At 47.7% G+C, this 16,336-nt stretch overlaps 1 protein-coding gene across 2 annotated transcripts; it reads right to left on the reverse strand.

Annotated features, from left to right (window-relative positions):
- Window positions 1-2,844: 2,844 nt before the first annotated feature.
- LOC144159011 (putative serine carboxypeptidase CPVL) lies at window positions 2,845-14,705 on the reverse strand. 2 transcript variants are annotated; one of them, XM_077690240.1, is made up of 4 exons: window positions 14,547-14,705; window positions 12,852-13,032; window positions 10,873-11,203; window positions 2,845-3,937 (listed from the first exon to the last, which is right to left on the reverse strand). In XM_077690240.1, exons 1-4 carry the CDS (start codon window positions 14,609-14,611, stop codon window positions 3,123-3,125), a joined length of 1,392 nt encoding a protein of 463 aa, XP_077546366.1. In that variant the 5' UTR covers window positions 14,612-14,705; the 3' UTR covers window positions 2,845-3,122. The 2 variants fall into 2 exon arrangements, with proteins under 2 accessions (XP_077546366.1, XP_077546367.1); XM_077690241.1 differs by lacking the exons at window positions 12,852-13,032; window positions 14,547-14,705 and adding an exon at window positions 11,601-11,752.
- Window positions 14,706-16,336: the final 1,631 nt, after the last annotated feature.

A 16,336-nucleotide genomic window follows, 5' to 3' on the forward strand; every position in this document is an offset into this window, starting at 1 on the left:
CACAGCGCGGCATTTGTTTGTGTGGTGAACTCTGACACGTTTTTGCCTGATATTGAAATGTGCGTGATGGAAACGTAGCTTGTAGGATAGAGAGCGCAGAACTAGCACTAGAAACCTTCGCCACCATTTTTACGTGAGATGGATCGGTGTCGTCGTGTTATCGGCGGTTCGCCGACTTGGGCTGAGCAGGCCGCTTTCACCTGTGACCTAAGTCACGACAGCGCACAACGCGCGCCGAGCGTTGGCAGTTCGACGCTGCGCTTACTTTGTTTAGTAACCGGCCACGACGCCTTATCGTGCGGATAGTATCGACGATGAGAGTTAGAAACTCAGGCTTCAAACAAACGTCGAAGAACCGTAGCACAAACGTGAATACCTTCGCGCTGTTTCGGGTGAGGCAACTATACAGAAAGTTACGACACGGCCGTTGTCATGTGACTTCTGTCCTCGTCACGGTCGTTATGGTCACGTGACAAAACCAGGAGGGGGCGTTAGAGCGATTTGTTGTGATATGAAGCTCACACTTGTTTTTCACCCGCTTTGAGGGCTTGCTTTCCCCACCTGACGGTAGCTAAACGTGTCGATATGCACGCTCAACCCCCAAACAGACCTAAATGATACAAAACTATATATATTTCCAAAAAGAGTGCGTAGATTTGAGCAACGAGAATATTTTATAGTAAATAAATGTAGGGGTCTCGGAAAAATCTTTAGACTTAGGGCTTGGACCTAAGTCGTTTGCGCCAAAATTCTGATTCCACCCCTAGGGCTACTGAGGACGAACGGCGGGGCTCTTTCAGCAGTTGCTCAAAACGATGGATGAAGTGTTTTAAGCTACCCAGTAGGTGGCGCTGGGCGTGTACAGGAAGCGATGGGCTTGTATAACAACAAAGAAACGTAAAGGAATACGCTCGGCGTCTCCGGCGGGGGTTTTCAGGAGGTGAATCCTCTCTCTGCCTTTCAAATTTCCGACGAAGTCCGGGATCCAGCATGTACCAACCACATCCTCTTCACGTAGCCTCGCCGCATCCGCCAGTCCGGACAACATGTGCACAAAGGCGGGGGGTGTGCAGTCATAGACCACGCGGGGAGTCTGTGGAGTTAGAGGGTGTGGAGTTCGTCCGCCGCCTGAGTAGTGCTTAAGAGGTAAATTAAAGAGCAGGGTCACTGTCCTTGCGCTAATAGAACACAGGGTAGGAAGACCAACCATTCTTGCCATCTAGTAGCTGACTATCACTTCTTACGGTGGCAATGACCAGTCGCCCAGTGCAGAAGAGGAGTTGAATCGCTTCTCAAGGACGACAACGGCATGCCTACGCAGTATCAGTCTTGCATAAGTTCACTGACCTAGGCCGACCCTGCTCATCTTGCGATTAGGAGACCGTATTAACCACTCGGTAATGTGATGGCCGTCTTGCATTTGACTTCCACTCATGTAATACAATGTTTTTAGAAGAAGGCGTACCATCGTGCTGGCTACTTCGGTAATGAATCCGCAAACGTATATGCTGGCGCGCATTGGACAGCTCTGTTTCTTCCTTGAAGAATTCCACGACAACTATGCCCTTGAGAGGCAGGAGGAAGAGAGAGAGGGAGAGACAAGACTTTACTAACGTTTAGGTGTTGGTTGGAAGAGGGGAGACGTGGGAGGGTTTCAACCCGCTTGCTCCTTAGACGAGGGTTAAGAGTCCTTTGGTCTCGGCGGTGTCCGGACGGCTTGGAACTGGATGTAGGGATCGGAACGGAGCAGTGCAGGATGTCACTGCTCGAAAGTAGTGATATTTAGGGAAGGCGGGAAAGAAGCCAGAATAATTTTATTTATGCGACAGGGAGAGTGTGTTTATTGGCAGCTTTAAAAAACGCGTGCACTTGTAGTTATTGGACTTTCAATATTAGAGTGCTGCTGTTAAGCGCCAATTAGTTAGTTCGACATCAGCGTTGCCGTGGCCGTAGACGTAACCGCGCGAACAATCTACTGACGCATGTTACGATGAAAGAGAACAAATGCGAATGGCAGCTGAGAATGAATGAAGGTGATAGCGAAGTGAGCGCGAGCAGTAAAGCGGAGTAAACGAGTGTGGCGGACGAGTGAGGAGCAAAAGAGCGGAGAAGCGTACGGTACTTTTTCGTTCTATCCCGGAGTAGAACGCCTATCTAGGGCCGTAACTATGGTTAAGGGGGAAAGCGTGCGTGGTGGTAAGGGTTCGTCGTTATGATAACGCTGGCTGTGAAAGCGGGCCAGCCAGTGGTTATGTGTTGTTGTTGCTGAAAAACTTCATTTTCAGTCCGGTGATGTGTGAGTGGTCCCTCATTCCAGGAGACCATGGGACGCCGAGCTGTCACAGCCCTAGAAATCCCAGAAATGCCGGAAAACCAAACGGGCTCTGGTCGTCAGGTTCTGCCAAAGCTCAGGAAGGAAAAGGGTAGGGAATAAGGGTGAGAGGGCGGAGTTATGTGCGTACCGCAAGGTGATATGAATGAAGTTACATGGGTTAGGGCAGAATTTCCATGTTGCAGAGTGCTGTTGTGGAACTTAATTGAGCACCGTAGAATCCTTTGGTCCGGGGGGAGGGCTCAGGAATTAGTCGGTTCCATACGGCGTTTCAGGAGCGGTTACTCGACAACCAATTCTGATGTGATGTTCATTGCTGTTCTCTTAGATGCCTGGGTGATTGGAAGCCGTATGTCGTTTGAGGGAACAGCGCAATGACGTGGACGACAGAACGTAAAAAAGACAGTACAAGCGCTTTACTGTCTTTTACTGTACTGTCTTGTACTGCGGTTGTACTGTCTTTTTTACGTTCTGTCATCCGCGTCTTTGCACTGTTCCTTCAAACGAAGTATAGCCAACTAGCCCAAACCCAAGCCTCACTTAAAGCCGTATGTGATCGCAGTAAAATGTAACTTCTTGGCAATACAATGAGCTGGACAACTACGTTCGAAATTCGCATTACTGATATGTGTAAGCGTGAGGGAAATTTCGATGTTCTTGGATTTTGAAGCAGCGTTCGAGATACGACATGCTAACAGAAGAGATGGACAAAGCGCTAACCAAGTCCCTTTAATTTATTTTGTGTCTTCTTGTAAATGACACTTTTGCAAAGAAGTAAGGGAAACGGAAGTTAGTTTTTCCGAAACATTTTTTCCGCTTCTTGGATAAACATCATCATCATTCGATTTGCTTCTTGCGGCTTGTCCACGGCCACGTAATGCCCCGCGCCGAGTAACACAACTTCCATCATTTTGCCCACTTTAGTAATCAACCCGGAAGCGGAGTGGGAATGCTCATAGGCCCTCCAACGGTCGGGTTGCTTCTTCCGGAACTCCTCCGCACCCGTCCAGTTCAGAGACCGGAAGTAGTCCTGCAAGTTCCTCGACGGGAACAGCGTGTCCATCTGGCCCGTGTAAAAAAACACGGGATACCATTTCAACAGATCCTCAATCTTGCCGCTGATGTCGGTCAAGTAGTCTTGCACCAGGTGATGTGTCAGTTGGTCTTTGGCCTCCTCGAACTTGACCTCCTTGCCCACGTGGACGGCTCGTTTAAACTCGTCCGTCTGCACGTACTGTTCGTACTTGAGCATGTTCAGTGGCTTCTCTGTGTAGAGGGCACTCGCGTGGTTGTTGTAGCCGGTCAACGTCTGGAAGAGGGTCGGTTTCTTCTTGTCCGTGAATATGGTGCGCATGAGGATCAGAAGGGCACCGATCTTGCCCATGAGTCTTGTGGCCTTTTTTCTCATGTCTCGGAACTGTTCGGCGAACAAGTCGTGCTCTTTCTTGGTTATCATAGAAGTCTGGTAGAGAAAGTCCGAGGAATCCGCCACCTTCAGAAGGTCACCCAGGAAGCCGGCGCCAAGCATGACTCCGCGAAGTCGAAGCGGAAGACGTGGCTGCTTGGTGGTGTGGAAGGTATGTGCTATACCCACAGTGTATCTGGCTGTAACAAACAATAAAAGATAACAGGGAATGTAGAATTAGTACTGTCGAAACATAAACAGGTTTGGTGCGTAACGCGTATGGAGGTTTGGCGTGGACAGGCAGGGCCAGCAGAAGGCAAGAGCATTATTGGACTTTAACTTCTGCAGGCCTCATTGTACGTGGCCTCACTGGCTTTCAGTTGAAGGGGGACGTACGAGATAACATTCCTATGGTACTTCGTACTTGGCCCACGGGCTAAAAAAACACCGTGTACCATTACCAAAAGCTTTAAAAATATACACCAATGTTCCCAACGGCCTAGTTTGTTTATTTCAGAGAAATGTGACTTCTGCACTCAAATAAAAAATAAATCTCTTGCTTGATAGGCAGCAAGCGCCGTCTATTGAAACAAGATAAATGAAAATGCGTTTTGTATTTATTTTTATCTCAGAAAAGATGTGACACATTTCTAAACGAAGTAAACTATACCGTTATGGACATTTATACGAATTTGTGAAACCTTTCGTATCGTACACGATGTTTTTTTAGGCTCGCGGGTTATGAATTATTATGTCCCACAGGAATGCGATCAGGTGACTCCCCCTCGAGCGCACGGAAACCAACAAGAACAAACACAAGGACAGGCGAGACAAGGAAGCGCCCTGTCCTTGTCTTCCTTGTCCATGTTTTTTTTGTGCGCTGAAGCTAAAAGTTACGGAATATCAACTAGCCCGAACATAAACCTCCCTTTGCTCGCACTGGGAGCCCGCGACTACGAAACGGTTCTTGCGGTCCCTGCCAATGAATAGGTTGCTCGACACTACTTGCCATGTTTTCATGTGGTTGTCTGCCTGTATTACAACTTCGGTCAGAGACGGTGGGCCTCGTCAACCGTGGGTATGAATCTTCCGTGGAACAATACTTACGCGTGTTTTGATTTCACCCGCGATGTTATTCGTGGTTTCTTGGCGGAGCGGAGCTTTTCCAAACTAAAACTCGTTTAAAACCCTGCATTTCGCGATGCAACAGGACAAGGTCGATTTTTTAGGACGCACGTACAAAACACAGAGCGACGTATGCATGGACTCAAACAACCTTTTTAAGATTTTAGTGGTTCTAATTAGTGCGTGTTATCTTACATGACCTAAATGAAACCGCGAAGAATGCGTGAATGGTGTCCTCTTCACAGCAGCGGTTACCAAAGTTGTGCCAGTTTGTCACCAAATGTGACAATAGTACACAATGCATTCCAAAGGTGTTTCTTGAACGTTTCGTCAGGTAGTGTGCTTTAGTTTTTGCGCGAGAAACAAAACGTGCGTGGGCAAAATTGAAAGATGTTTCGATATCCTGTTGAAGAAGCCAATAGGTCCTCGGGGCTGGCGGCGTGCTCAGGGCCATTTGACTTTCGTTGCTTAGGATGCCGCTATTCGCCGTAGTAATAGAAGTGCGTGGGTTTGAGCGCGCACGCCCAAAAAAGAAGCAGGTGGGCCTGTGGGAGAATTTACCTCACCCCGTAGAATTAATTTACCCCGGAATCAGTGCTCGGTAGTTTTTACTCGTGAACCAGCTGGTCATCTGCCTTGAGTCCTCTAGACGTTCTATTATGTTTTTACAGCCAAGTTGTTAGCAGGCTCTCGTTGGTCGGAAAATCTCGTGTCGTGAACACAAAAACCCAGGCAAGACCCAGCAGTTCTAGCCTAAGAAGACGGCCGCATACGTCAGGCTAATCAGTGGGGCAGCATAGAGGTCTGTATTGGTGTAAAAAACACAAACAAGAATAGAAACCGCATGAGGGATGATAAGGCGCCGGTGAACAAACGCAACCGAACCGCCCATGTGTTCTGGAAAAGATTAGGTTTGCAGCTACACTCGAAAGGGAGCGAGGTTGACGTCATTCGAGGGCTAGCGCTTGCGTGAGGCTAGGCAGGACACAGAAGTTCTAACCCAAGACGCCGAGAGCATGCGTCAGGACCCAGCATTTGCCGCCAGAGAAGCGGAGTGCAAGGGACAAGCCCGCCGAGGCAGCGAGTGACATTTCAAACCCTTCCTCATGAGCATGTGTAGCGGTTTCCAACAGCTGCGCTGGATATCCAATTTCACAGGGTGGGATGGCGTCCATCTTTTTTTAAGATTCTTTAATAACTTTAAAAAAAATCTCACCAGGAACGTATATTTCAGCTATTTGCCACACTTGACTGGCACCAAAGCTGATCCATACCAACTGGGTTATTTGGATACACGCGGGCTCGAAGGAAAATCTTCATTTTTTTTCTGAATTGAACATTTAGGTGTTCCAACTTCGTGATTTTGGAAGTTGTTTGGAATGAGAACAACATCTAAAGAGGCCTGTGATAAGCAGTCTGAGGCGAGCCTTACAAACACCCAAGATGGCATCCATGGCTGAAGGTACCCCACTATCCCATTCTTTTACTACCGTATATATGCGCGTATGACCTACGTCAAAAATGCGAAAATGTCTGTGGCAAAGTAGGGGTGCGGATAATGCGCGGGATTTTTCTATTCGTGCAGCTTCACCGCAATGCGCGTTGTACCGTGAAGCTCCTGCGCAGTAACACTGACTAAGCCTTCCATGGCAGCGATTGCGAAAACATAGAAGGATAAGGAAGAAAAAACAAGGACGAGCGGACTCCAACAACTGTTTTATTAGTGAATTGTGACTTCCGCCTTGAAGCTAAATATACGCTCGCTAAATATACGCTAAAATACTTGCTGAATATACGCTTTTTTGTCTACATAGTATGTAGTGTTGCTTAGGCAGTAGCTTTGGTGCCGCCTTTCCTGTGTGAAATGTGCAGGAAATACGCAAGGATTTATTTAAACACGAAAGTGTTTTGTGCGGGTCCACCAAGATCTGAATGACGTCATATCCGTCATGGCAATGGAATCACCAGAAAAACGCGGCTGCGCCAGAATTCCGGTACTCTCTTGCCGCAACGAGAGGTGCAAGGGGCTTTACCGACTCCGCTACGAGCTGAAGCGCAGACAGCCGTATGAACGCGCCATATATCTTTTTTTATAACCTCCTCTATTTCGATGGGGCTGCCGTCTACGAGAGGTGAAGCGAAGTAGTGCATCACGATGCTAATGAGCGCCGACATTTGTCGTCATCTAAGCTCGTCGCAACGTAACCATCTTCCGTACACTCTACGGAGCAGGGATGCAGTGGTCGCACATTTGCGAAAGCGACGCGCCAGCAGGTTGTCGCTTGCCAAGCACACCCACAAGGCAGTTTCGCAAATCAAGCTTGTTCGCTGCATCTACTATGTATGATGGCAAATAAATGATTTGATTTGTTTTAATTTGATTTAACCCTGAATTCGCCAAAAGATTCGTTGGCAACCCGTTCGGTTTCGTTCGCATGGTTTGCGAGCACGTGTGGTTAAATTCGAGTTTACGCGGTGCTCCGGCGCATGCAATCCAGTGTCTAATGTTGATAAGTCTGACGGTGCCATGTCGAAGAAATAAAAATAGCGATGTGCAAGTCCATATTGATGGAGAATAAACATTCAACTGATCCTGTAAAGGCACATCTCACTTTCGTGTTTTACCGATTCCTATGAAAGAGGGATCAGCCACATTTTAGGTGCGGATCACCTTAGGACCGCACAATGTCCGTCCATGTCCGTGCACATAGCATTTACAATAGCAAAAAATCACGCAAGCACCGGCAGAATTCGATCCTGTGCCTGGTAGACCGGACAGAGTTAGTGTCAGTCAACTTACCGATTGGGCTACGACCGTGAGTAAGTACACAAGAGCCAAACGGCTTACTCCCTCGTCTATAACGGTGCGGAGTACCTCCCAATGTCCATTCGCGTCTATCCGTGCGCACACCACCATCAAGCAAGAATCAAGCGGTATTCGATTTGAGCCGTGAGTTGCAGCTTAATTTAGGGAATAATCAAGGTGCAACTCACGGCTCAAATTGAATGACGGTCGGGGCGCAAATCGGATGTCACTCGGGGCGCAACTTGGATCTCATTTCGAGTCCCCGCACTCCCCACCCTCGCCATCGTGCACGGAGTGGAGATGCTGCCATTTTTAAGATGCGACTGCATCTCATTCACTCGCCTGGTCCCTGCATCCGGCGTCGTGGGCGTTGTCGTCGGCGTCCGCCCCTCCGCCATTGTCCTCGCTGCGCGAGCTGCGCTCTCCGCCGCTCACCCCCTCTCCTCTCCGATAGCGAACACTCTCTCGCGTGGGGCATTGGATTGGATTCGATTGGCTTGGCTTGCCTTGGATTGGATTAAAGTGGATTGTGTTGCGTCGTAGCCGCGACAGACGCACTGGCGCCGGCGCGTCCCCTCACCGTTATGCGCGCTATAAAACGCGGTGGCTGCGCCGCTCCGCTCCATCGTTCCAGCGCCGTTCCTCCGCTGTCCAACGCTGCAACGTGAACCCCCTATGCGTCGCGTCGCATCTAAACAGGGGTTCCCGCAAGGGGAGGTGGGAGTTTCGTTTCCGGCGGGCTGAATGTGGGGAGGCAGATTATATGCAGGGGCGAGTTTCACGCGCGAAACTACGGTATAATCCCAACCCTCCTTGGGCTGCGAGCTTCCTCCAATCAAATGGGATTTCATTAAGAAATTGTCGTGTTTCTTGTTCACATTTCTTTGTCAGGCCGAGAGGGGTGCGTATTGGCCAAGGCAGCGCGTTTTCTAACTCTGGCCTTGCAAAGAGGCAGAAATTCTTATTGAAGTTTTGATAATGCGGCTTCATAGCATTTTGATCAAGGTTCATAGTTACGACGGCCATTGAAAATGAAACTCGAAGAGGCGGTTTTTAAAGCACAAGCTTTCTGAGTGGGACCGATGGCGTTCTGCCAAAAAATTACACCATTTTTTCTATAGACCATTTGGTCGACCGAAAAGCTCTGATAAGATCTCTGGCCACACAGCGCGTTCGTGAAACTGGGATCCCGTTGTGTCAAAACAGTTAGTCGAAAATCGCGAGAGGAACGATTCTAGATAATACACGCATCGATCACGAAGGAAGAGTACAACAGTAGGCCTTTATCTCATAAACCACGTGTCGGTATGCATTTATGGGATCGTTCGTAGATGCGTTTACTTAATGTACAAAAAACCGTCGCGCGAGGTCATTCTTCGTTTGGGGTTTGAGTTTTTGAAGGTTTGACAATTGACTGGACGCTCCTTTAGCGAAAGTTGGACGCACTTTTAGCTTCGCGCATCTCTCAATTTCTTTAGGAAGCGATAGTACAATTTTACCTGCTATAAGGAGGCAAAGATGGACGGCATGTGTTAGGCCTGGTGGCCCACTAACGCGCAGCGGCGTACGTTAAAGGCTTCGCGTAGCAGAAAATCCGGTGTTGTCGGTGGCATTGGCCGTGAGGGAAAAGTATCGTAGCACCACCTTGCGGCGCGCAATGAAACCCTTGGGTCGCTCTGCGTGCGAGATGGCGAGGGAGCAGAAGCGGAAAGTTTTCGCCGCTCGCGGAAGCCGCGGGGAAGCCGCGGGGAAGCCGCTGATTATGACGTCAGCGTTATGGTGTACGGCGCCGTGGCGCGCACGCGCTCTTGATAGACATGTAATGGTCACTGCCGCATAACTGTGCCTTACGGGCTACAAATTATTTCTTGATCAAGACTTTTAAATGAGAAGGCGAACGACAGGGAGATGTGCCATGACCCCGCCGTTCACGTCGTTCGTCCAAATATTTTCCCGCTGAAAGACTTAATCAAGAATAACGTACAGAGGGCAACACCCTTGTCTATAACACATGTTTCGTACTTATAGCCTCATCTTGCCTTAGCCGAAAAACATTTGAAGAAAACTATTGTGTCATTCTGAAGTCTCGGCAATATATTTTTACCTCAACGTCTTTTGTGGCAAGTTTGAGTCCGCAGTTTTGAGAGGTAACCAGTTGAAGTTGAACTCAGTGTTATAGACAGGGGTGTTGCGCACCGTACTAGGTCGTACCCCCCCACATTGTTTAGATCCTTCCTCACTGCTGATTACGGTAACGCTATCGCGTTTCACGTTTAGGCGCCAAACCTGGGCGCTTACCAGCTTTTTTTGAAAAATACCTTTCTTTAACCTTTTTTTCCTAACTTCCTTCTACATATTTAATGGGTAGTTACTGGCACGTTAACAGCTGACTCTTTTAATGTGCAGGTTTGGGGATAGTGAATTGTTTGCAGCATAGAAAAAATAATTTCACGGCCACCGAGAGCGCTCGGCACTCTAGGACGACTCCACTGTTCCCAGTAGAACACATCGTCAAATGCGCGATAATGACCACTAAAATGGCCGCCATAGCCCTTGCCGAAAGTACTGTGCAGCGAAAAAAGGCCCTCTCTAAAGAAAGTGTGAAAGAGGTGAATATATTATGAACTGAATTGTTTTTTGTGCTTCAGAAAATGTGCGACTGCGTGGAGAGGTTCCTATTTAGCCGTGCTGTATTTTAGGATTGTTCTGGATGTATGTAAAGTGGATGTTTTGGAGTCATCTGTGACATGCCACACTTGCTTACCAGCTTGAAGTAAATTCACAGAAGGAAATAGTTTCATCAGGAGACTTCAGACTGCGTGAAACACGTGGGAATAGCCAAAAGGTAGAAGCGCTAAGGATTGCTTGTGAATGACCCCATCATTATAGAAAACCACGCAAAATGACGGGGTAAGAGTAGGCAAAAAACAAACCAGACAGGCCCTGGCTTGTTTTTAAATGACAACACACTATTATTCCCACAAAGAAAGAATTTTTCCTGATTTTTTTCCTCTACATGTTGTCCCCGCTTTTGCGCGCTTTTTCAAACCACGCAATTCAACCAACTTGCCCAATTAGCCCCATCACCCCCGTCATTACAAATGCAGAAATCTAACTCAAAAGCCTCTTAATTTGTGTAGCACTCTTTAGCATGCGTTAGGAACTAGTTTAACACCATCGTAGCCTATATCATTACCTACTCACCTCCGTAGGATTCTCCTCCAACGTAGAATTCCCGATTCTTGTACTCGGGGAACATCTGCAGGAACTGCCTCAGGAACTCAAGCACGCCCTCAGCCACATCGTCCAAGTCCTTCGCGTATCCCAGCAAGCCCTTGGTGTAGCTGAAGCCTGCTCCCACGGGCTGGTCTAAGTAGACCACGTTCACCCGGGTATTAAGCGAGGCATTTCTCATGAAGAGGTGACCTTGGTCATTCATGCCGAGCGGCCCGATCTCGAGGAACTGGCCGAACAGTGAGGACAGTCCCGGACCTCCTTGTAGCCAGAGGAGAAGAGGCCCATTGCTGGAATTTTGCTGCAACAAAATAAGAAAACAAAACAAAGAAATTGGCCGCTCATCTGCTAACTTCCATCGTGGCAAATGTCGTATAAAGACGATAGTTAGTCGGCCGCCCCTACCACGGAAATACATTCAACTTTACGGCGTTCCACTGGTGCGCGCTCGGGCCCTTCTCCACGGGTGTTCCACTCGCCACAACGCATAAGCTATGCAGTAATGCACTACTGCATAGCTTACGACCTGCATAAAACCAGGTCGTAACAGCCCGTGCACAATGTTTTGAATGTATGTTCTTCAAATGACAAGAAACGCACTCCCGGGCAGCGTAATTATAACAGCAAGTGCTTACTGCACCTGTTTTTAACCGCGGAGCTGTTGTACAAGCCGTAAGTTTGGTGTTGGGAAAAATTACCATAGAAATGCGGAGCGCTCCGTGCCTCGCGGAGACCGGCGAGCGTTACGGGCACGCGCAGTGGCTTTGGCAAAACAAAACAAAACAAAACAATGAAACCAACAAACGTTAGCGCTGTCATCAAGCGCTACCGTTCATGTAATGCTTGGCATGAGGAACGTGACGATATCGATACATATGACGATGACTACTACACGTTTTGCTGCTGCAGCTTGCCGCCGCTTCTGGGGCCCTCCTCTGGCGCCTTGCCCCTCGAGAAGGACGACCACGCTTGCAAATCCTCAGAATCACCGAAGCCGACGCGCGACGGCACGCGCAAAGAAGCGGCACGCACAGGCGTCCGCAGTACGCAGCAGCAGAGGCGGTCCTCTCCTCTCGCTCACGCTGCTTTGCGGCTGCTCGGCGCAGCCCGCAGCCTAAGGTCACGTGAGGCAGAACCCAGACTTCTGTGCGCTAACATTCTCTCCGTACCGTCATCGTCTGTGCATCCAGCCGCTGTGCATAGCATGCAGGATCCCTGATCCAGCATGTTTGTTTAGTTCCGAAGTAGTCGCAATGTTGGGTGGGGCGTCAGCAGCAGACGGATGCACGGTAGCCGACGACGCACTCGCCTAGCTGTTGCCTGGCAACGCGCAACGACGAAGCATGTAAATTAAACAATTTCAAAATTGCGCAAATGCATGGTGAGGTGTCCTTCGGTGTTCACGTATAAAGAAATCCCGTAGCTTCGCTATGGTTCAAGCCTTGTACAACTTAGTGCAAGCCTCGCCAGTTGAGCTGGTGTAAGTCTGGAATGCTGAGAATGACTTTGTATCCACCACTCGCCCCACAGAAAACGACGACCTCTTTGATGCGTATGACAACGATCACTAGCACCGCAACCATGCAAATAAACAATGATACTGAAACTTAACTATGTGTGCGGCAATGCTCACCTACAGCAGCTTCAGCGTTCAAGCCTTGCGCGTGAGTCCAAGCTTCCCTGAATTTTGAAGTATAGCAACCATTCTCTTAGGTTTTTCTAGTGTGCCGACTTGGCGCCTCCGGCAAGACGTTACTATGCAAGCATTTCTATAATACCGAAATATTGCTATTTCAAGTGGGGGCTCTGGTTTTAATAAACATAACTGCTAACGCATTTGATGAAAAGCAAAGCAGTATTTTTGGTGGCATCTCAACTTAAGTGCCGTGTACACATAGTGCTAAAACATTGTTCTAAAAGAAATACAAACGGGCTCGTCCAGAACATACCAATGCTTGGACGTGAAGGAAGAACAAATGGTTGTCAAAATCGTCCCCGTGGATGGTGATGTAGCCGGAGTGAGCTGTAGCCCCGATTTTTTTCTGGAACAAATCGACCTTGCTCAGCCGGTGTGCTTCTGTGATTTTCCCAGCCGCGATGTAAGGTGACAGAAAAAGGGACGTGTAGTTCCTGTGAGAAACGTGAAGAAGAAATACGTCATCGTGAGGTGTTTGATACCTACTTCAGGCCGAAGGTCTCTTTCGGTGACTGCCACCCGGTCCTACTCAACCGAAGCTGTTGTGAAACATGTCATGAAGATAAATACAATCTTGCTCAATTTGAAAGAAGTGGCCTTAGTTGACTCACTCAGCTAATTCCATCTGTGTGAGATGGTTTTTATTCGGAAAATGCAAGAAATATTAAAGAATGTTCAGCTTTCGTTCTACGACGTAGTATATGTAGAAATGTAGTAATGAAGGCGACCACTAAAAAGATATTTATCGGTGCATGAACTGCACTTTTGTTTTCAGGCGATATTGCCACGAAGCCACAGACGATGCAGTTGTCTTCGAAAAAAAAACACGTTTATTGGAACGAACTTGTGCTCCCCTAACAACTCAAAGAATACAGAGGCGGCGTGGCAGCAGCCAACAAATTGACGTATAGGCATGCGAGCTACGGCGAGTCGAATACCCCGTCGTCTGCTCTGCAGGCTTTTTATCTTTCGGCGCGCGTGGTTTTCCAACAGTCGATTCGCATCCAGAACATTGTAGATCCAAGACGATTATTCCGGGCTGTTCACGTTAGATAGAAATGCTCTCCGTATGAGAACAGATAACACATGCGGCACAGAAAGAAAGAATGGAAGACGCGCTTCCCTTGGCACTGAGATAACACAGACCGGCGCAGCCGGGCGGTAAAAATAAAACATAAAGAAACAAACCCAATGCATGGTTCATGGCAATATATTAAAATGAAACTAGAGTCCCCAGTGCACTGTACTGCACTTGGCGGTTGCTAAGGTCGGCTGCCACCAATCACACAAAAAGTCTCTGACGTCATTGAGAAATTATCCGAAAGTGGCTGGGGAGTCATTAGTGCTTCACGTGTTTTTTAATATCTCCATCATTTGCATGAAGTTTGTGACAAAACTCGTATCATCGTTATCAGGATAAATCGATCTGTTTAATGAACCAAAACTCGTGTTTTGCCCGTATAGCTCTTTCAATACGAATTGTTTTTGTATGGACACCCCTCATTGTTCTGTTCGATATATAAGCGTGCGATTGTACCACCGAAATAAAAGTCACCATCTCCAGTGAAGTTGTTAGGGATGTCGTTACTAGTGATGTCCATGCAGTCGAATGTACTGAAACGCTCCATGACATGCATTATTTGTATTAAGATAGTCAGCATCGTTTGCACGCATTGACAAAGGAGACGATGCTATTGTGGTTGCCGAACGCATCAATCACACCAAATGGTAGCAGTCACGAAAACTATTCGTTGGTTCGACGCGTCCAAAGATGCATAGATGCATCGATTGAGTTAAAACACACCACAGCTTCGCTGCTCGTCCTTCTTGACAGAGCCAAAAGGCTGAGGATTTTTTTTTCTGTTTTGAGCAAAACAACATGGCATGCATGCTATGTCGGCTGGTTTTGAAAGAAAGGCGGCTCCAATGAGCGAACGAAACCACTTACTCTGCGTTGCTTCCACTGCTAACAGCTGAAATCACGCAGGCTAATCTTAGGAGCGCTTGAAGCATGGTGTCTAAGATAAGGCGTCAGAACTACACCGCAGCACAGTTCACAGGTTCAAACCATCACAGAGGATGTTTTTCTCTGGGACTGAAGGTTCTGCTACGAGGACTATAAAATAAACGAGACGACAGGGGCCCCTGCATATCTCATTTTTACGCTGACAGCGTCTTTTCTTCCGACGTATACCTGTTGTTGTTTCACTTCAGCCTGATGGATTTGTCCGGGGTGTTTGACACTTGCCGGCGCGTATGTTGCTCAACAACTCCCAATGGAGTCGAAGAGAGCCGTTTCAGCTGCAGTAAATGTCGTCATCCTCGTTTCGGAGGCTGCACAGCGAAGTTCATATTTACGAGGCGAGAAAAGACACAGACGAAAATATGGGGTATACACAAACAGGGCGCCTCGTTTGTGTATACCTCAGTGTTCTCGTCCGTGTCTTTTTGCACCTCGTGGACATCAGCTTACACCAACTCGCCCAGCTCTGTTTTTTTTATGTACAGTGAAGGTTCGACGCCGAGGCAAATGAGATAAGAAGTTAGAAAATTTCGGCTTAAATTGGGTATGGTATGTTGAAAGGACCATGAAAACAAATTACGTTTGTTCACGTTGAAAGAAGTAGCCTTCAGTAACTTATTTAGCTACATTCCATCTACAAAAATGATTTTCAAGCAAACACACAAGAAATAATAAAAACCCTTCAAATTTTGCTATACAACGACGTAGTATATATTTCGAAACTTCAAAAAGCGCAATACTGAAAGCGTGACACAAGCCGAACAACAGGATGAGAGGTTGTACTGTTGTTCGGTTTCTCTCATGTTTGTGTAAATAAAGCTTTTCGAAGGCTTCAGCGTGCAAATTTACCAACTAGCCCGACTCGCAATTCTGCTTCAGTACGTAGTATGTCCAGGAGTGACGTCATGTAGGCCAGCATGAAAAACAACTTTATTGGTGTGTTAACTGCGCCTTAGCATTAAAGTGATACGAACAAACAAAACTGAAATCGCCCAGTCATGTTTTGTGGCGGTGGCTTTGGTTGGCGGTTGCCAATCGCACAAACAAGATTTGGTGACGTCACAGATTTCTACAGAACGTTGCTGGGAAGTCGCAACTGCTTTATTTGTTTTCTCTGTTATATCTTTAACATTTGTTTGCAGTTCGACTTGAATGGGCACCATTGTTTTCGGGGACAAAGTGGTCTTGCTAACAAAGCGAGCGCGTATGTTGTCTTCATGGCCCGTTTAAACCATTGGTAACTTCAAGCTTGTCCGTGACGTTACCTTCGGCTGGCTGCTCCACTCCCATCATTATCCATCCAAGCTAATTACTCACCCATTTTTCTAAATGCAGCGCGTATACCCAACGGCTACGTCTCTAGTAACGTGTAATGCTATGTTCAGACTACCGACGTAATAGCCGTATCGTGTGCTATGGACGTAAGGAAACGGCGTTTCACGCAGTTCGGTTGGCTGAGACGTCAAATGACGTCATTATTTAAAGATAATACGACCGTTGCGACAACAATTTCAACCCCGCCTAACGCGTGGATATCACCTACAAACAATGGTATCCGTAACATTAGCACTCGCATTGAATAGAGCGGTTTCAATTACACGCTCATCCCCCAGCGTGCAGTGCATTCTAGCAAGTACGGCGCTCAAAGAACAAGGGACCTTCCACAATGTTCCACGATGTTTTGGACTCCACAAATCAAGTGACGTCACGCCACC

The sequence above is a fragment of the Haemaphysalis longicornis genome, unplaced genomic scaffold (genome assembly GCF_048455015.1).
Source record: "Haemaphysalis longicornis isolate Haplotype H1 unplaced genomic scaffold, Haemaphysalis longicornis Haplotype H1 scaffold_10, whole genome shotgun sequence".
Lineage (NCBI taxonomy): Eukaryota > Metazoa > Arthropoda > Arachnida > Ixodida > Ixodidae > Haemaphysalis > Haemaphysalis longicornis.